Source organism: Pelobates fuscus, chromosome 5 (assembly GCF_036172605.1).
Source record: "Pelobates fuscus isolate aPelFus1 chromosome 5, aPelFus1.pri, whole genome shotgun sequence".
Lineage (NCBI taxonomy): Eukaryota > Metazoa > Chordata > Amphibia > Anura > Pelobatidae > Pelobates > Pelobates fuscus.
The window spans coordinates 291,267,465-291,289,773 of NC_086321.1; the positions used below are offsets into that span (position 1 = coordinate 291,267,465).

The 22,309-nt window shown below is 42.2% G+C and overlaps 1 protein-coding gene across 1 annotated transcript in view; it reads left to right on the plus strand.

The window, feature by feature from the left end:
* TMEM38A (transmembrane protein 38A) overlaps positions 1 to 21,850 on the plus strand; it is a 37,508-nt gene extending 15,658 nt beyond the window's left edge. Inside the window, exons 2-6 of the mRNA XM_063455428.1 lie at positions 8,599 to 8,755; positions 15,830 to 16,014; positions 20,325 to 20,412; positions 20,500 to 20,617; positions 21,067 to 21,850. Of these exons, the coding sequence (XP_063311498.1) occupies positions 8,599 to 8,755; positions 15,830 to 16,014; positions 20,325 to 20,412; positions 20,500 to 20,617; positions 21,067 to 21,282 (764 nt within the window). The 3' untranslated portion in view covers positions 21,283 to 21,850. The remainder of the gene's footprint in view (positions 1 to 8,598; positions 8,756 to 15,829; positions 16,015 to 20,324; positions 20,413 to 20,499; positions 20,618 to 21,066) is intronic.
* Positions 21,851 to 22,309: the final 459 nt, after the last annotated feature.

A 22,309-nucleotide genomic window follows, 5' to 3' on the forward strand; every position in this document is an offset into this window, starting at 1 on the left:
TGCCCCCTTTACAGCCCCTCTATAGTGCCCCTGCCCCCTCTACTGCCCCATGTGCCCCTCTACAGCACTTCTATTTCCCTATATAGCCCCTGCCCCCACCATACTGCCCCCTTTACAGCCCCTGCCCCACTATACTGCCCCTGCCCCCACTATACTGCCCCTGCCCCCACTATACTGCCCCTGCCTCCACTATACTGCCCCTGCCTCCACTATACTGCCCCTGCCTCCACCATACTGCCCCTGCCCCCACCATACAGCCCCTGCCCCCACCATACTGCCCCTGCCCCCACCATACTGCCCCTGCCCCCACCATACTGCCCCACCATACTCCCCCTGCCCCCACCATACTCCCCCTGCCCCCACCATACTCCCCTGCCACCTCTATAGCCCCTGCCCCATCCTACTACCCCTGCCACCTCTATAGCCCCGCCCCCACCATACTGCCCCTGCCCCCTTTACAGCCCCTCAATAGCCCCTGCCCCACCATAGTGCCCCTGCCCCCTCTACTGCCCCATGTGCCCCTCTACAGCACTTCTATTTCCCTCTTTAGCCCCTGCCCCCACCATACTGCCCCCTTTACAGCCCCTCTATAGCCCCCACCCCTCTATGTCCCTCTATATCCCCTGCCCCACCATACTGCCCCTGCCCCCTCTACAGCCCCTCTATGCCCCTGCCCCTCCCCCTCTATAGCCCCTGCCCCACCAAACTGCCCCACCATACTACCCCTGCCCCTTAACAGCCCCTCTATAGCCCCTGCCCCACCATACTACCCCTGCCTCTTAACAGCCCCTCTATAGCCCCTGCCCCACCATACTACCCCTGCCCCTTAACAGCCCCTCTATAGACTCTGTCCCCACTCTACTGCCCCATGTGCCCCTCTTTAGCACTTCTATTTCCCTCTATAGACCCTGCCCCCACCATACTGCCCATGTCCCCTCTACGTCCCTCTATAGCCCCTGCCCCACCATACTGCCCATGTCCCCTCTACGTCCCTCTATAGCCCCTGCCCCACCATACTGCCCATGCGCCCCCTATACAGCCCATGCCCCCCTCTACAGCCCCTGTCCCCACTACTGCCCATGCCCCCCTCTATTGCTTTTGTGCCCCCCTCTTTATACCTGTCTGCATGTCTCTGTATGACTGTCTGTCTGTGTATGAAAGTGTATGTATGTCTGTGTCTGTATGTCTCTATATGACTGTGTCCGTGTGTTTCTGAATGTCACTGTATGCCTGTGTCTGTATGTCTCTGTATGACCGTATCCATATGTCTCTGTATGCCTTGTTGTATATCTTTGTGTGACTGTCTGTGTATATATGTCCCTGCATGCCTGTGTAAGTATGTCTCTGCATGCCTGTATGTATCTGTATGCCTTGTTCTGTATGTCTCTGTATGCGTGCATCTTCATGTCTCTGTATGTCTGTGTTTGTATAACTGTGTCTTTATTTATCTATATGCCAGTGTCTGCATGTCTCTGTGTGTATGTCTGTATGACTGTATGTCTGTGTACCTGTATGTGTTGATTGTATGGCTGTGTTTGTTTGATGTGTGCCTGCATATTTCTGTGACTATGTGCCTGTATGTGTGTGTAGCTATATATCTATGTCTGAGGGGAAGAGGGACACAAAAAACAGGCTGAGGGGAGAGACCCACAGAAAAGGGCTGTGGGAAAGAAAGACACACAAAGGGGCTGGGGGGGAAAGGAGATACACATGGGGGTTGTAAGAGACATACAAGGGGGTGTAAGACACACTAAAGGGGGGTACAATACACTACATGGGGATTTCAAAAGGCTGGATATGAGACACCGCTAAAGATACATCTTATTTGTGGGGGGGGGGGGGGGGGGGGGGGCAAAATTCATCTTCGCCTGTGTAGCCAAAAATCCTTGCACCGCCCCTGGCTCTCACTATTGAGTGATGTTATTTGTGTGTTTAATGTGAACACATAGGTGATAGTAGCCCCAAATCACAATACCCTAAACTAATCCTTTAATTTATTGTGTATTTATACATCTTATTTTAAGGCATTTTCAGCTCGTATGTCTTTGCTGATTATATAATTTATCATCATTATGATGCTTAAATGCCATGGAGACAAACTATTTTCAACTGTTTTCAGTACTTTAAATTTAGTAAAATAACTTTATGGTGGGGATGCTTGCTGAAGAGTAGATATCAACACTGTTTTTGGGCAAATAATTCAAAATGGCCACCCAAACTTTGGTTCGACTGTGTTTTGGTTACACTTTGGTATGGGTTGCTCTGTCACAACATCTTTGTTCCAAGACTTAGCCTCAGTTTTGGAGACGCAAGAGGATCATAGGGTTTATTGAACCCTGATGTTTAGCAATTGATACAGTAATTGAAAGTATATCTTGGGTTAGCTAGGACCCACCCTGTAATCTCTATCATACAAGACTTTCACAATCTTTATCACCCTCTCATCTTTAAAACTTGACCAGATAATTTTGCTGCTATTGAACAAAGTAACGCATTGTTTTATCCAAGCTCCCATTGACCAGGCACCATATCAAGCACCAATACCTGCTCACAGAGACATCTGTTTATTATCTACATCTATTGCAGCAATATCACTATGTTATTTTAGGATCTTCCAAATCTTTTGAAAAAAAAGTTTAATTTGTTCTTAATCTAATGACTATTGGCTTGTTGTGTCTGTTAAAATGTTGATTTTGGGGGCGGGGCCGGACCGCCGAGCTGGACGGTCGCACTCGACACCAGCTCCTGCAAAATATGCCCAAATAGGCATTGAATATGCAATTTTGGGCAGAAAACCGTCCAGCACTGGTGGCCCTCAGCGGGCAGAGAGCCCTGGATCCAGGGAGAGGCTGGCCAGACAGGCTTCAGTCCTCGGGAGGAGGGTTCCTCATCGACACCTCAAGGCCTACTCAGGCGACGAGCGGGGTGGACGGCCGCTGCCCCGCCGCCTGCCGATCAGCGTGCAGTCAGGAGTCGGACCTGGTGATCCCAGTCCTCACCCTCAGGACCCAAACACCACAAAGCACCTGAGGCGCTGCAGCTGGGCCGCCGAGACCCGCAACCCAAGCACTGCAGCCAAGATGGCGGAGGCCACGTGCGAAGGCACCGAGCCATAAGCAGAAAGAGACCACCTGCATACACCCTCGAACCCAAATAAGCTACTCACCTCCGCTATGACTGGAGTCTCGGAGGCCCTCTCCCTCCTCTGGGCAAGGACCAAGACGACACACGGATTCGCCTGCTGCCCGCAACCACTACGCAATGGCGGGGCGCACCGACACGTGGTAAAGCAGCTAAGCAATCACCCCTGCTGTCGAGGAGGTTATCATATGCCGCAAGAACTCAACAGAACACCAGCCTAAAGAACAGCACCCAGCGACTGGCAGCAGACTGGGCAACCTGGTACGCCAACTTTGTAGCTGCAAGGGATCTGCATACCAACGGCTCCAAACAGTACCGGCTGCACTTGGCACCTCTGGAGCAGAGACTTTCCATCAGCAGAGGACTGTAAAGTAAAACTCACAGCCTAACCATTGTAACTGTATGCACTTGCATTCTGCACTCCGGTACGCTTAGGCCATGCTCTTATATAGCCTGTCACTTATCAGTATAACTGTGGTATACCTACCTGCCTAGCAACCTACATGTCTTAATTATAAGTCTGTTGTTTCTTTTTCTTCTATATGCATAACCTGAGATGCCAGCAGATTAGTTTAAGCAATGTCCTAGCCTATGTAACGTGTAACACTAATCTCACAAACTGTAAGTTTAAGCTAACCATAATATAAAATTGTGCCGTGTAATCAATTGTCCCGCATGTTTTGCGTGGTAAAACTTGAGGACTGCTCTCGGGGCACCTCATGCCTGCTTGTAACGTTTTATGCGCACTGCAAAAAAAAAAAAATTAAAAAAAAAAAAAATGTTGATTTTAAAATGAAGACTATGGCTTGAGCAAGCCTTTAATTGAGTTCTGTTTTACATGTAGCTGTTAAGGGGTATTTGGAGGTATTATTAGAAGACAAAGATAATTTGGGGCACATATCCAGTCAAGATGCTGTGTATTTTAGCTTCCATCATTTTGTAAATATACTTGAAATTTTAAATGCTCCTACCAACATGGGAAGGCGCTCAAAGAAGTTGCATGCCCCACCAGCTACAGGTTCCCGAGATATCTGCGACTATCTGTCCTGAGTCCTAAGCAGGCATTCTCCTAAGATAGTGGCTGCGCCTGTGGAGGAATCTTCATCCTCGGAAGAGCAGGTGTTGGATGCATTCGGTGACTTGCCCTCATCGGGCTTTTACCACCCTTACTCGCATAAGGAAGACACAATTCCCTGCACTAAGTGGGGCATTAAGGCTTTTCTCAGGGACCTGAAGCAGATACTAGCGACGGAGGTGGGGAAGGTCCAGAAAGAGGTACACAAACTCGGCGGCCGCATGACATCGGTGGAGAGAGAAGTCACACTGAAACCCTGTCTGACCTTCAAGGGACTTATGAGGCTATATATATATTGGCAACTACTGTTGGACATAGGATTATTTTGGGTGTTGCTTGTGCATTCATAACCCCAGAATGCATAACTTCTCATTTATCTACATTAAATTTCATATGTCATTTGAGAGCCCAGACTACTAATCTATCATAATCCCTCTACAGCAAATGACTATCCTGTTCTCTGAAAAGAAATTAAGCTGTAGTGGTTCTGGTGACTATAGTTTCCCTTTAACATGGTTTGAGGCTCAGTACGTGGGGGTTGCAGTGACCTTGTGAGGGTCATATCTAGCCTTTATCTGCACTTATTGATAGAAGAGAGTTAAGAACCTTTTATTCATTTAAATAAGAATGGGAAAGGATCCTGAATACATGCTTCATGGACAACAGTGAGCTAATGCCTTTCTTCTACACCAGAAGAATTTTATCAGTTCCAAGTACCAGAAAGTCCACTACAAATTACTTTCCCTTTGCTACTGCACCCCTTATCTGCTGTAGGGGCGAAGGGTAGTTAGGATTTATCCAACATATATGGTGGGATTTCCCACGTATTAAACCATTTTTGCAAATGAATAGGGATACTCTCACTGATATTTTCGAGACACCACCTTTATTTGCATTTGAAAGCATTCTGCTTGACATTACTCCTGTTCCCATGTCTAAATGTAAAAAAATATATTTATTGAATGCAGCAAAGTTACTTGTTCCTACCCTCTGGAAATGCCATGAAGCACTGAAGTACCCACTAAATAGCAATGGTTGGCTAGGGTGGAATAAATTCAGTATGTAATGCAGAGCTGCTTGGACATGACATATGACTTAATGGAGGACGAAGAACAGGAATAGTCGAAGGCTCTACATATTTGTATTAGGTGTCTAGAAATGTAGGAAGCACTTCAAAACTTTGCAGTAGTTGATAAAATGCAACATAGTCCTTCACACTCTAAAAGTGTTTACTGCGTTTACTTGCCTTTATTAGGTGTACAAAAATACTAGACTGAATTTAGGGTCAAAATAGAAAGAAAGTATGTTAATATGCAATAAAGTGCCCAGTACTGTATCTAAAACAACACTATTAAAACAACACCCTGAAGCACTAAACACTAAACAATGGTTGTCTCGGGTGGAAGCAATGAAGGTCTCTGAAGCCTTGATAGCATCTCTATCAAATAACAATGCTAAACATACTGAACTGGGGTACCCCTGGAAGCCATGTATGTCCAGAGGGAATGCTTAGTACTAGGTTCTGTAGACACTATATCATGACCTCTTCCATTATGTTTGGGTTTGCAACTCAGTAAGCAGGGTGTTCTCCCTGTCTTGTGTCCTTAATCTGGGGCTTCCTGATTGGGTGAATACCCTAAAGCCTGGAACATTGTCACCTGCCCTCCAACAAGTTTGGCACACTCACTGGGCAGTGCTCATTAACAGTGTTCACAGGATATTGTTGGAGATGGCAGCTTCTCTCTTTTACTGTATCCTACCATCTTTTCCACCTAAGTATCTTTACTATGTGTGGAAATTGAAAAGTCTTGAAATAAAGATTGTCAAAAAAATAAAACCTGCGTTGCTTATGAGACCTCTTCAAGTATGTGACAATCATTGAATACAATACAATACAGTTGAATTAGTATTATTAATATTATCATCATCATCTTTTGATGTTGTTGGTATAATATTTGAAAATGTGGTTAAAATGTGCATATTCATTTGTTATGCACAACCTGACAGCTACACAGGTGGCTCAAAAAAACTAAAGTACTAAAAAAAATTTACTTTTTTATAATTAGTACATTTATGGTACTGCTCTCACCCATGTGAACACAATTGCAGCTTTTATTGGAGTAAATAAGGCAGCAAAGTTAATTTAAAAAACGTACTTACATGTTGCTCCATGATGCTTTGGGTGGCCTCATGCACCCTCAGGCATCTACGTAGAAATTCTGTACAAGCACACGTCTGTAGCATTTTCTTCAGCAGTGCCGTACGAGTGCTTGCACTGTGCGTATGGGCACTTCAAAAGTTACGTAATCAATTTATATGTAAATAAAAAAAAAAAATTAAACTAGTGAGGTTTGTGTGTATATGAAATCATGTAGCACATGATAATAGTCCTATACAAACAGTAATATATGTTGTACATACTGTAAATAAAGATTGTGGGGGAAGAACCTTAGCGCAGGAACATATATCAAAATGTGCATGGTTTACTACTCTAGTGACAACAAGGTCTGTCCTTGTTGTCATGGTAGGTGGATGTTTTGATATCCAGCACATCCATTTTCCCAGTAGGACTCATTGTGGGCCTGTAAGACCTTCTCCTGGTCTATACACTCTACACTCTGCATTTCTGCCTTGTTCTTGTCATTATTCGTGACGACCAGTGACATGTGTTGCAGCCACTGCTCTACAGTGACCTGGCTCCTATTTATAGCACAATGCCAAGGCATCAGCTTTCTGTCTACTCCAAAGACTGCTCAATCTGAGTGTTATTTTCTACATCTTTATTGCCATAAGACTCAGAATAAAAAAAATATACTGAGAATAACTATAACTATACTATAACTATGAAGGCAAGTAAACACAATAAACACTTTTAGAGTTTTAAAGTTTTTAAGTGCTTCTGACATTACAGACACCTAATACAAATATGTACAGCCTTCGACTGTTCCTGTTCCTCTATATCTTTCATATGAAGTCAGAAGTCATGTTCAAGCAGCTGTGCATTACTTAGCATGCTGTTTCAGTGAAGGGGCACAGTTTGTATTTGGCCTTAAAGGTACGCTATAATGTTAGGTGAACAAACATGTATAGTTTTAATCTACTTATTCTGGTGTCGTTGTCCCCTGAAATGTGGGAGGGTTTAAAGGGAGAGTCTTGCCGCCCTGTTTCTTTGGCTGGCCAATCAGATGGTCTATATGAGATTATCTGATTTAATAGCCAAGTTGAACTCCGCTATTGTGGTGGAAGCGCCTCTAGTGTCTGTCTGGAAGACAGCCACTAGAGGTTGCTTAACCGTGCAATGTAAGCATTGCCATTCCTGCAGAATGGCAATGTTTTCAGTTGCAGGGTTAAAACTACACGGATGTGGCACCCAGACCACTTAATTGAGATAAAATGATATGGGTGCCTATAGAGTCCATTTAAACATGTTTATAGAGCCGAAGAGGTGCTCTTCAAAAAACAATTTTTGAAAGTCTTCACACGTGGCATTGCCAATACTATGAACGCTTCTCACAAAGGAAATTTAATTTGGGTGCTTTTCTATGAGAAGAATGCCAATGGCTGAGAGTGGCAATCATGCCCAGTAGGGCCCCATTGCTTCAATATGAGAAGCATTGGCTTGGACCAAAGATCATCTTGGCAAATGAGCTCAGAATAGGAGGAGCCAGGTGAAAACTGCCCAGAGATTTGATATTGAATTAGATTTTGTCGGCCTAGGAATGCCAGAATTGTCAATAGGCTGTTCTATATGCTCTTACATAAAGGGACACTTAAGGCATCAATAAAGCTTTAATTTATTTGATTAATATGCTGTATATTCTGCCTGCTCAAAACTATGGTTATGCAAGCTGTTTTTAGATATATCCCCAATGAAAAAATGCATAGTTAAATGCATACAATTTTTCGTTTTGGGTATTTCTACTAAACAGTGATTTGTATATTTTTTTTGTCTCTTTAATATGAAATAATTATGATGTATCATAATTGATGTGTTTTACTCTACCCCTCTAAATATTGAATTCATTATTTGTAAGCACCTTGTAGGTATATTGGTGGCGCTTGACTTGTTCCTGATTGTAGACTCCCTTGTACTTGTTTAATATACATTATATCAGGGTTTATCCCAGAGTTTTTTGTTTTAGTTTGCTTTTTTTTTTTTGCTTTGTACTTATCGTATTCTGATTGTCTCTAGGGAACACTTTAACCTTAGGTGCTTTGTGTATATCAGAGCATAAACGTTAACTAATTGTTTGTGTTTTCTCCCAGAGTTTACAGTTATACAGATGTGTGATACTTTTTCATGTTTTCCATTAATATACCTGCCATTGTGTTTCAGTGGAGAATATTTGTATTTATGATATTCCTTGGTATGTCCATTCAAGGTGCTGTGAATCTTTCCCGTCGTAGTCCAGTGGCATCATGGCTCTGTGCAATGCTATACTGTTTTGGGAGTTATATCCTTGCAGATGTCCTCCTAGGAGACTCTCCTATTCATTATTTCAGCAATAATGCCAACATACTCTTGGCGTCAGCTGTTTGGTAAGTGGATTTATGGCTGCTCACAGTCAGCATGATAATGGCTGTGGCATAATCACTGATTTAAGTAGATGGTACTAACAATACCCTTTTACATCAAACTCAAACATTATTAAACTAAAACTTGTGTAATAGTAACAATATGATACAATATACAGTATAGATATACACAAACACAGTTTGTGGTTCAGCTCACTAAAGGGAGGAGAGAGAGAGCTCAGTCCAATAAAGACCCAGAGAAACTGGGATGAATCTAATGAAGGTAATTTATATAAATGATTTTGCTATATATTATATTACAATTGAAGGATGAGTCACTGAACTAATGTTACATAGTTACATAGTTACATAGCTGAAAAGAGACTTGCGTCCATCAAGTTCAGCCTTCCTCACACCTGTTTTTTGCTGTTGATCCAAAAGGCAAAAAACAAACCAAAAAAAAAACCCAGTTTGAAGCACAATTTTGCAACAAGCTAGGACAAAAAATTCCTTCTTGACCCCAGAATGGCAGTCAGATTTATCCTTGAATCAAGCACATATTACCCTACATTGAAAGATTATATCCTTGAATATTCTGTCTTTGCAAGTATGCATCTAGTAGCTGTTTGAACATCTGTATGGACTCTGATAAAACCACTTCTTCAGGCAGAGAATTCCACATCCTGATTGTTCTTACAGTAAAAAAACCTTTCCTTTGCCTTAGACGAAATCTTCTTTCTTCCAGTCTAAACGCATGGCCTCGTGTCCTATGTAAAGTCCGGTTTGTGAATAGATTTCCACACAATGGTTTGTATTGGCCCCGAATATATTTGTATAATGTTATCATATCCCCTCTCAGGCGACGTTTTTCTAAACTAAATAGGTTTAAATTTGTTAACCTTTCTTCATAGCTGATATGTTCCATTCCTTTTATTAATTTTGTAGCCCGCCTCTGCACTTTTTCTAGTGCCATGATATCCTTCTTTAGAACAGGTGCCCAAAATTGCACAGCATATTCAATATGTGGTCTTACCAGTGATTTATAGAGAGGCAAAATGATATTCTCGTCCCGAGAATGAATGCCCTTTTTCATGCATGACAATACCTTACTGGCCTTGGCCACTGCTGATTGACATTGCACATTGTTGCATAGTTTGTTGTCTATAACAATTCCCACGTCCTTTTCGTGTGTTGTTATCCCTAATTCACTTCCATTAAGGGTATACGTTGCTTGTGTATTCTTTACGCCGAAGTGCATAACTTTGCATTTTTCAACATTAAATTTCATCTGCCATTTGAGTGCCCAGTCCCCCAGTCCATCCAAATCCCTCTGCAGCAAAGCAACATCCCGCTCACATTGTATTATTTTACAAAGTTTTGTGTCATCTGCAAACACTGAAACATGACTTTCAATGCGGTCTTCAAGATCATTTATAAAAATGTTAAATAGAAGGGGTCCCAGAACAGACCCCTGAGGGACACCACTTGCCACCTCTGTCCAGCTTGAAAATTTACCATTAACGACAACTCTTTGTATTCTGTTTTTAAGCCAATGTTCTACCCAAGAACAAGCATTTTCATCGAGACCGATTTCCTTGAGTTTGAACACTAATCTTTTGTGTTATGTTATAATTGACGACCCCAAACTGAGGGAAGCCACACGCTCTAGGCAGGCGGGCTAGCTCCCAACCCTCCCCCATGCCACTTTCTACTCCACTTGACCTTCTCCCACCACCTTCTCTTCCTCCCCATCTCTTGTTCCTCTCTTTGACTTTTTAATTTTCGCTACGGCGACTGCATCTTCTATCTTTCCCCTCCTCCTACACATACAGTCACATGGCAGGGAGGGACGACACTAAAACACTTACAGACACAGCAACCAACAGACACTCCGCAAACCCATTGCCATATACCCGCACTGACGGCTCTTCTAACACTGAGCGCTACCTACTGAGTAATGTTATCCTACATAAGACGTGACATCCTTACCCACCTCATGCTACATGGAGCAAGCTAGGACACTGTTTCTATTATTCTTGTACAATCATATACATTACGTTGACACTTAGCATGCATTGCAGACAGATTCCTTTCCGCTTCCTGATGCTTACGATATTGACCTTATTATACCTTGTTATAGGGATCTATGTTTCTAATATATTTGTTCCACTTACGAACATACTACTGAATGTTGCAACTGCCTCACAAACATATTGCTGTTCTGTTACATGGAAACGATCAGTATACTGTCCCTGCTGTTATTGCAAAATGTTACAAGGATACTTAGCCTGAATTATAGGACCCGTATTGGCTGCAATATGCAGCTTAAAGGACCACTATAGTGCCAGGAAAACATACTTGTTTTCCTGGCACTATAGTGCCCTGAGGGTGCCCCCACCCTCAGGGTCCCCCTCCCGCCGGGCTGGATGGAGAGGAAGGGGTTAAACTTACCTCTTTCTCCAGCGCCGGGCAGTGAGCTCTCCGCCTCCTCGGCTGAATGCGCATTCAGCCAGTCTCATAGGAAAGCATTTACAATGCTTTCCTATGGACGCTGGTGTCTTCTCACTGTGATTTTCACAGTGAGAAGCACGCAAGCGCCTCTAGCGGCTGTCAATGAGACAGCCACTAGAGGCTGGATTAACCCTAATATAAACATAGCAGTTTCTCTGAAACTGCGATGTTTATAGAAAAAAGGGTTAATCCTAGCTGGACCAGGCACCCAGACCACTTCATTAAGCTGAAGTGGTCTGGGTGCCTATAGTGGTCCTTTAATCTGTTACCATGCACAAGCCATTGAGACCTGCGTGTCTAATTTATCTGCTGCAATCTCAACCGTAATGTTGACTGTTATAACCTTGCTCAATAAACAGCTTTTTGAACTAATGTTATAATTGAAGAATGGTTGATATTCTAATTCTATATACAGTTGCAATCAAAATTATTCAACTCCCATTGAAAATCAGGTTAATTGTCAAAATGTACAGAATTTCGGCTGTTTGCAATGAACAAATCAAACAGAAGCAATTGAAACAAAGCTTCAAGTGGTCTCCCTGAAGTTCAACCTAAAATGCAACTTATAATGACTTCTCCAGTCCAAAATTATTCAAGACTTTTAGACGCACCCCATTCACAATTCTACAATATACAGAGAATACCTTTTTATTTGGTCTCAATTGCAAACACATTTTCTCAAAAGGAGATAGGGCAGGTCTGACAACTGATGACTCAAATTTGCTTTCATTCTGTACAGTGTGGTGATATTTATGGGATAATAATAGTAAACAGTTGAGAATTGCCCACTATTTCAATTCTCAGATCCCAAAGATCGTTATCGGGTAAGTGAAATGTATTCTAGATAAATAAAATCACAATTTGTTATAAAAATAGAATTAATTTATTGTGACATTTTAAATAATAAGTAACATGCGTGACAATAATCAATGAAATTTCAGTATAACATGAATATGCAATACAATATGGTAATGTAAAAACATCTCCCAATGGCTAAGACAAGATTTATGACTGTCTTTCACAGAGACAAAGAAAGTGAAAGTTTCACACAGAGAACAGAATTCCTCAGAGTGCAGCGTAAGGTCGTAAAAGTTTAGCTGACAGTTAGAATAACCCTTTCAATGCTGGCTAGACCTCCTAAGTAATTAAGATCTATTCTTATGTAATTTTTATTAAAATAACAATTAAACCAGTTCATTAGTCACTTCCTGGAACCATCAAATAAAATAAATCTATACAATTCTACAAGCTGAATTTTTAACTTGCCTAAACAGATATTTTATCTTATTTTAGAGCAAATCAATACACCTGGATAATATCACGATATGCTAACACGTGATATGTCACATAAATACAGAATTATTGTTTCTATCTGCAGAATAGAAAGTTTAATAATGTACTTCTTATTTAACTAAGATTTCTAAATATTGAAATCTGATCGTGATTTATCCAGTCATATATCATGCTATTAGAAAATTTTAATTAATTTAAATTAATTAAATGAAGCCAGTATAATTACCAGTTAAGTAGATATTTTCATCAGATTTTCTCAGGTAGCTAAGTGTCAAGGAATGTTTCTTTCTCGCTCTGATTCTGCTTGCTTCTTACTTAGCCTGCTCCCGACTTTCTCTGCATTCCCCTGCTTTCTCTCTTGATTCCCCTCTCTTCCCTTTGTCTTAACTTTTAAAGGGAAAGATTCTCTGTTCGTCACTAGGTAATAGACCAATAGAAAATTGGGGTGTGTGGTTGTCTTCTAGATAACAACTTAGTATTTGGTCTATAGAGGGCAGTCTCGTCCCACTAAACATACCCATCCAGGAAAGAGTTAACTTTTCCTGGTGGCTATTTTGACGTCATTTTGGCTTATCTATATGGTTGCCATAATTTAAGTTTTCTGTCAGATCAAACAGTTTCTTTAAGTTTTGTCCAGACTATGTGTCTGGCAAATTCTGCTATAATTTCTAATATGACAGTTATGACTAAGTGTGACCTCTAAACTTACAATGGGATCTTGTACATATAGAAAGTAGAATTAAATTATCTAATCTTCTCTGTCACAAATGTCTGGGCTTAGAATTTATTCCATACCATTAGCATTTTAGACAGTCTCTTATCACTTGGTTTGTTTATACTATGCATTCCTTTAGCTCTGGCAAAGTGGTTAGTTTTACAGAAAGGATAGAAATTTCGTGTCTCTTTGTTAACTTGAAAATAACAAAATGGAGTCTGGTCTGTTCAGAGTGACTGACAATATACACTTTTAATTTCTATCATAGCACAAAATGTCTGCCAATATAAATACCCTGACAACAGTAGGGCTTTAAGTTGCAAATAAGAGAATATGGTGTAACTAACCAGTTTAAACTGGGTTTACAGTTCAGCATATGGTTTCAGTGAGCCATTAGGGAAAAGATGGTCCAAGTGAGTAACTCCCTCTGTGGACCAGGGTTTATGATTACAGGTCGGCAAGCATATTGAGATTGAATGCAGTGGTGCAGCCAATGATATAGTGGAATATCCACAAAAGGTATCTTGTAGAAGATCCCACGTATTAAGTATCAGTTTTGTGGGAGGTTACATTTTGCAGGGGGCCTCATATGACAAAGAAGGTGGTGTAAGCCTCTTGGTATAGTCCAATAGGCCCCTACCTCCACCCACTGAGGATTGCAATTGGGTAGAGATAACAGTACTCATAAAAGGTGTTCGGTAATAAGCTTTTAGATTTGGCAGACCTAGTCCCCCCCTGCTTAAGTCCCTTTAATATTTTTAGCAAAATATTTTTTAAAAATGCAAATATAATTCAATGTAACCCACGGATAAGACACAATCATCAAACAGGCTCAAGAACAGAAACAGTAAAAATAAATGATTTCTAGATCATTGAAATCTTCTTGTTATAACATCATATTTAGAATAGGGGTATATTTGAACAAAGAAACATGTAATTAAAATGAAATAGCTGTCATTACACACAGTCTTTCAACAGTCACATTGTAATTCAAACATGCAACTGTAACCCCAATTCTAAAGAAGCCCAACTTTAACCCTAACTCCCCGTCCAACTACCGTCCTATCTCCCTACTGCCTTTTGTGTCCAAGATCCTTGAAAGAGTTGTGTATGCGAGATTGACAGGCTTCCTTGAGTCCAACTCTCTGCTAGACCCTCTTCAGTCTGGTTTTCGCGCAAAGCACTCTGAGGAAACGGCACTGACCAAAGTATCCAATGATCTACTCGCTGTAAAATTTCGTGGTCACTACTCTATCCTAATTCTCCTTGACCTTTCTGCAGTTTCTGACACTGTTGATCATCAACAGCTTCTTCTCATCCTCTGCAATATTGGTCTACAAGGTATTGCTCTCTCCTGGTGCTCCTCCTACCTCTCCCAGCGCTCTTTCAGTGTTTCGTTCTCTGGCTCTGCTTCTTCTCCCCAACTCCTCTCTCTTGGTGTCCCCCAAGGTTCAGTTCTTTGGTCCCCTACTGTACTCCATCTATACTACCTCCCTTGGTAAACTCATTAGCTCCTTTGGCTTCCAATATCATTTCTATGCGGATGACACGCAAATCTATCTGTCCTCTCCTGATATCTCCCCGTCTCTCTTGACTAGTGTCTCTGACTGCCTCTCTGCTATTTCTAATTGGATGGCTGCCCACTTCCTTAAACTCAACTTGACCAAAACTGAAATTCTGGTCTTTCCTCCCTCAAGTGTTGCTTCTCCTGTGTCTGTCTCCCTCCAAGTCAACAGTGCTAACATCAGCTCTACCATGCAGGCTCGCTGCCTAGGTGTTCTCTTTGACTCTGACCTCCCCTTCACACCTCATGTTCAGTCTATCGCCAAATCCTGCAGCTTCCATCTCAAAAACATTGTGCGCATCCAACCCTACTTAACGCCAGATGCGACTAAGGTGCTGGTCCATTCCACTGTCCTTTCTCGCCTTGACTACTGTAATCCGCTTCTGAGTGGTTTTACGTGCTCCCAACTTGCACCGTTACAGTCCATAATGAATGCGGCGGCGAGGCTCATCTTCCTGTCCGCCTGCACCGCCCACGCCTCACCCTTCTGTAAGTCCCTGTAAGGGCTCAATTTAAAATCCTGGTTCTTGCTTTCAAATCTCAACATAATGCTGCTCCCACCTATCTATCCTCCCTTATACACAAGTATGTCCCATCTAGATCCTTACGTTCTGCTGCAGACTTACGTCTATCTTCTGTCCATACTCCCACCTATGATGCTCGCCTTCAAGACTTTTCAAGGGCTGCACCATTGCTGTGGAGATCACTTCCCTCCTCCGTTAGATGCTCACCCCTTCAAAAAATCATTAAAAACCCACTTCTTCATAAAAGCGCATCAATTAAACTGTTAATAACTCCCGACTGATTCCTCTATTGCAACTGTCATTAGTCTAATACTATCCTTACCTTTTGTGCTTGGATATTGACTGACACTACGACCCAGTCTGTTGATGGGATGTTAACTAATGTACATATTTCACTTTAAATGAAATCCTAGCTATACATTGTCTGAGCGTTAATAAACTGTAGTCCTGTAACTAAATTGTACTTTTTTTTTTAATTGTCTCTGTTGTAGGTACCTGATGTTTTTCTGCCCCCTTAATCTGTTTTACAAGTGTGTTAGCTTTCTGCCAGTGAAACTCATCTTTGTCGCTATGAAGGAAGTAGTCCGGGTCCGTAAGATTGCTATAGGAATCCATCATGCTCACCACCATTATCACCATGGATGGGTCGTTATGGTGCTGATTGGATGGGTGAAAGGTGCGTCTGAACACCAGTAACAAGTAGAAAAGGTCCTCAAAAAGTATGGTCCAGGTACTCAGGGTCTTGTGCAGCAGTTTTATTATTATCATTATTATTTTTTTTTAAAAATTCTTTATTTTTGTATGTGCACAGGTTTACAACCGGCATGCAGAGCCACGACAGCTTCTGCACACTCTTGATATCATTTTACAGTGTAGACAGCACATTTTTTTTTTATAACATGAAGAATACAGGCATATAAACATAGCATATAAACAGAAAGGCAGTATGGGTTAGACTGAACAGTTAACTAACATTTTTAGGTGAGGTCCCTAAGTGGCAGGCAAGGTACACGCTACAAAGATCGACAATCATGACGTTACTTGCTGAGCATATACATGTTAGGTCGAGGAAACTTTAGACCATAGTAATAAGATATGATTGTAACAAGCGTGGCTAAATAGTGAGATTTCTAGAGTAAAGTAAGCTAGACATCGTTTAACAGTGCTAAGTTAGTGTCATCTATATGGGTAACAAGATAGTACTGTATAATATGCTAGACAGTTTGAAACAGATTGTCACGTTAGCTCTCCACACATGCTAAACACCATGTTAATTACCACGTTGGACCCTGTTGCAGATACAAAGTATAGTCGCTGCGCCTATCTGAGCATGGTGGTCTATCTACGCTAGGGTAGGCTGCATTATAGGCAATTAACTGAATTTAGGTACAGTTGAGTGAGGGCAGATTGCCAGTGGTGACCAAGCATCAATACAAATTATAGAGAGTTAGACAACAGTATTCTTTGTCATGTTTAGTCCCATAGTGGGCATAGGTTGGGGATGAGGATAACGCTTTGTGATAGACCCAGCGTTGTCATCTAAAGACTGTGGTGGAAGGGAGGCATAGTCCGCAGTTGACCTGTGGGAGATGTCTGAGACTGGGTATTCCTCTGTAGCGAGAGTTCGTAACAGTCCAGGTCAGGAATACCTTTGGGGCAGCGTGTCAGGCAATTCAGCCTATGCCCAGTGTTGGTAAGTACCGTGCATCTAGGTAGCTAGTCCCGGCAGTGCGGCCATAGGGTCCGGTGTCTCCTTTCCGAAGGACCGATCTGGCGGTGCCCCCCATGTTGTGGGCCCACGTGGCTACACGTATTGTGGTTTCGGGTGGGAAGATGGGCTTCATGTTGCGCTGGCCGCCAGGGTTCTAGTCAGGCTGGAGATGTGTGTGCGTCGCTTGGTTCACCTTCATGACTCTATTTATGTGAGTATAGAGGCTTGTACCTGATGGGTTTAGTGTTTTGCCCTGTTTCAGAGCCCGGCGATGTGTGTTGTTACGAGCGGCCATCTTGGGAGCTCGTGGTACCTGGTTGTAGTGGCTGCGCTTTGCTGCTGGACGGATCCACGAAGCCACCATTAAGTAAGCTTGTCGGTGGGTTGCTCCCCTGCTGTATAGTGCTCTCCTGAGGATTGTGCAGAGCCGGTCGAAGAGTTCCACAGGGGACACGTGTCTGTTCGTCTGGGTGCTCCGCTGTCTTTATGGATGCTGGTCGGCCATTTTGGCTAACCTTCGTGGGTCAGTTGCCCTTTTGTGCTCTGGTACCATTCCGCTTGCTGTTCCATCAGGTTTGTGCGTCCTGTGGGGACCGGGATATCCCCCGCCGGTCCAGGGGGGGGGGGGGGGGGGGTAGGTTGCAGCGCGGTCGTGTGTAGGTTTTAGTGCCGAGGAGAGCGGCCGCCTCCCCTCTGCTGCAGCTCCAGTAGGCCGCATTTGGATCTCCGCGATTCCTGCTCGGATCGGTCCTGGGGTGGTATCAGCGGGTTCGGCGGGGCACCCCCGACGTGGGCGGTGCACCCTTGGGTGAGTGTTGGCTCGGCAGCCGTCGATTTGATCCCCGATTCTGCCCGCGGGTCCGGAGCTCGCGCTAGTTGCGACCGCAGAGCTCGGTGGTCAGACTCCGCCCCCATTATTATTATTATTTTAACTCCCGTGGGAAAAGAAAAAACTAAATTAATTAATACATGATAAAAAAAAAAAGGAAAAAAACTATCTAATATCATAAAGACAAGTTAAATCTAACCTGTTCTATTTTATAAAGGTGCTCTCCCAAACTACAGGTACCGACCGAGATTTATTTGTAGTAACGGTAGCCTCTGGGGGACTGTCAGGATACACTAATATGTCAAACACGCAGAACTTAAGTAAAAATAAAGAAAACCCTAAGGCGTATTACCGGGCCTTAGAACGGCCGGATTTAATGTATAAAAAGAAAAACACAAGCAGGGCCGGACTGGCCCACCGGGATACCGGGAAATTTCCCAGTGGGCCGCGACATCTGGGTGCTGCGCAGGTAGGTGCCACCGGGTGGCCGGTCCAGTGGCACACTCAGAGGGGGGCGGCCGCGTTCCACCCATACACACATTGCCCCACACACCCTACACACTGAACCTTTCACACAAACTGCATCCCTCACACATTGCACAACTGCTCCTATACCCTACTACAGCCCCATATCCCAGCAGACCCCAGGTAAGTTGACAAACTGTTCTTAAACGTTTTGACCACTACTTACTCTGGGAGCGGGTCCCGGCACTCCTGGCACCATAACCACTACACAGAGCAGTAGTGGTTATCGTGCATGGATTATTTCTTTAAATAATCTATAAGTGCCCCTCCTGAGATCAGGCTCTGGATTCGCCACTGGTATATATATATATATATATATATATATCTCATGTATATTAATGTGTGTATTAGTTTTATTTATATATATATATATATATATAATTATGCCTATTATATTTACACATATATTAATGTACATTTATATATGCATAATGCACAGAGAAATTTCATTGATGTGTACCTTATGTAATGAGCAGATATTGGCCCAGTCTTGTTGCTAGGTGCATACTCCAGCACAATAACATGTTTAAAGTGAAGAGCGCACCCACAGGACTTCAAAATAAACAAGATAACATAATTTTTTACAGTTGTGCCCTACATACATTCACCATTTCAGTCCCATTACCAAGCTTTCCTTAATATGTCATGGTAGTTGGACTGAAACATTGGTTATATGCAAAGGCACGTCTGCTTAAAATAAATCTGCACTCTTGGTTTTTTTTAAGCCTATATGTGCATTTTTTCACGTTAGAGTAATAATTTTTTATTTTAAGTTATCTTTTCTAACTCTGTATCTGCACACTATGCTGGCGCGACGCATTATGGGGCTGGTAAATAATTTTTTTCCAGGGCTGCTTTTAATTCCCAGTCCGGCCCTGAGCACAAGAGTATACGTAAACGGTAGGTAAGCCAAAGGTCAATGAATACAGAAGTCAGAATAGTCAGGAGCCATGCCAAAGTTCAAGGGATACAGAGATCAGAATAATCAGTAAGAGAGCCAAGGTCAAAATACACAAGAAACAATACCAGAAATGCGCTTTTGGATAACCAGAATGGAAACCACGACCGAGCACAGAGAAATGGACAAAACAGTTTTAATAGCCTAAGGTGCTCCTTGATTGGCTGCAGAGGAGCATATGACAGTGGTTATTCACTAAAGGGTTAATTAAGAACCTTAAAAGGTTCTTACTTGCAGTGTCCAGCGTCTCTAATGTTTACAGACCCGGCCGCTGTGTGAGGAAAGGAGGTCCTGTCAGTGAGGCCAGCGGGTGCCGCAGGAGGAGGTGAGTAATTGGCGCCATTGCCATGTGGGAATGCCGCCGCAACAGGGTGCAACTGCTAGGTCCCTGTCCGCTCTGGCAGGAGCGGACCCGGCAGGTGTCGTGACCAGGGGTAAGTACTCGGTGGCATTCCCCTTGCGATGTGGGAATAAAGCGGCCAGACGGGTCCCAGACGCTCTCTGGCAGAAGCGGACCTGATGGGTGGCGTGACTGGGACAAAGTTCGTAAGTCACATGTGACTTACGAGCTTTGTCCACCAGAGGCATAATAATTGCGTAATAATCTATTGCTTAATTGTATGCCTTATATAAATTGTTAATGTTGCATTTTGGAGATCGAACCGTTGCACTTTGATTCTGTTTTCCAATAAAACTGCTGCACAAGACCCTGAGTGCCTGGACCATTCTTTTTTAAAATTATTGGAATAGGAGGTGAGCCAGCCCCAGGTCTGGAAGCACCGGGACCATTATAAGAGTGTGTATTCATCTCTTTTTTGTGGTTATTTGTTACCCAAAATTGTATAGACAATGTTGTCAGCTGGAGTGATTACTGACACAATAATACTATTTACAAAGTAATTTATTGCTCACCAGTCCAGCCTTTGTTAACATCCAATGCACATACTGTTTGTTTTTTTTCAGGTTCGGGAGTAGCCCTGATGTCTAACTTGGAACAACTTTTACGTGGTGTCTGGAAGCCAGAGACAAATGAGATTCTCCATATGTCATTGTGAGTGTGTACCTTGTTATAATGAGCTGCTGATTGTTCTGCAACATTTGAAACCAGATTGATATACAATGTTATGTCTCCTTACAGCCCAACTAAGGCCAGTCTTTATGGAGCTATCCTGTTTACTCTCCAACAGTCCCACTGGCTACCCATCTCCAAAACCAACTTAATCTTCTTCTTTACTCTCTTTATGGCTTCTTGTAAGGTATGGCTCACATTTCATGGTGCTTCCCATCCACCCTTTTCACATTTACTCTTTTATTGTCCCATGCTGTAGTGGTTATGTTCTTTTAACGTTTGAAAACAGTAGAATATGTTATGTTTGTTGTTTTATCATTTTGTCATAAGAATTAGGAAAAAGTTCATGTCATTCTATATTTTTAGGAGCTTACAGTTGCTATATGCTGTTTGCTAAAATTTCAGTCCTGTAGATCCCATTTTAGAACCTTGGAGCTTTGGAAGAATTTTGTGTGTACTGTATATAAATGGTCTTTTACATCTTCTGGAAAAAACATTATTTTTTCCTATTTATGTTTGAATACCAGAGGTGTGAGCATGTCTGTGAAATAAACATATTATTGTCTCTTCACTTATTCATAAGATTGAACCAATCTCATGTCCAAATTAACAGCTTCCTTTTCTTGCTTTGTTCAGATCTTCATGACCGCAACTCATTCCCATGGATCTCCATTTGCCCCACTTGAAGCTTTCATTTGCCCTTTCCTCTTTGGTAACCCTAATGGTGACCATGATGATCATGGTGACCACCACCATCACCATGACGACCATCATGTGTCCCACTCAGTGACAAAGTCCAAGGAAGATCTGAATGAAGGAACTCGGAAAAGAAAAGTGAAGAAAGCTGAATGAAACAGCAAGGACAGCTATTATATTAACCATAATTCCCATTAAAATGGCCATCAACAAGGCTGATTCGGTGTTATATGCCAAAGCAAAACAAATCCCCAACTTTGCAGTGTATATTTTTTAATACATTTTATATATGGTGAGAGGCTTTATAACATCTCAAAAGTCCCCTTGTCTTGGAGATAGTTTGGTTGATACTAATTGCTAGATGCTACTGATGTGGATGCCAAGTTTGCCAACAAAATCTTCTCACAATGCTATATTTTGGATTATTGCTCCTATTAGACATTTCATGCATCATGCCCTATGCCTGTTTTGTGAATTCTGCCCTGTGTCTAATATATTTAAGAATATTTTAGAAGATATTTAAGAATTAAAGAAACTGTAAATACACAATTTAAACATCACACCAGCAGTAATGTCAGTCAGCTTTTATTTTTGTATTTAATGTAAATCCTCATTTGAAAAAAGAGAAAAACATTATGTTCAGGTTTATGTTCAGGTTTATCAAGCCATATTTGTAACATATGTAACTATATTTAAGAAAAATAAAACACAATCTTCTAATTTATTGATTTTCTTTTCATTGCCATAATAAACATAATTTGCAGGTTAATTGGTTAAATAGTTAATATAAAATCGAAATGTAGGTGTTTTATAAGAGATTAGTCCTACAGTTTTAAGGAAATAATCACTTTTTCCCAAAAATGTATCATGATCTCACTGCAGCGGCACTACCTGGCTACAAGTTCCTTCTCATTCCCAAGCGTTGGACTCTGGTGTCATGTTGCATGTGGTTTCTCTAATATCAAGTGTCATAGTATTCTGAGAACATTGGGGGACATGTGCATGGGCATGGCTTAAAGTCAGTACACCCAGCAGTTGTTTTAAATGCAGGTGAGGCGATACCCACTTGGGGTGATCGCTTCCATGACCCGATTTCGCCTATAATGCTCAAGAGTACACTCCAGACAATATTCGACTATTTTGGTTTTCCTGCAGAAGAAGCCCAGCTTTTTTCAGTTTCATC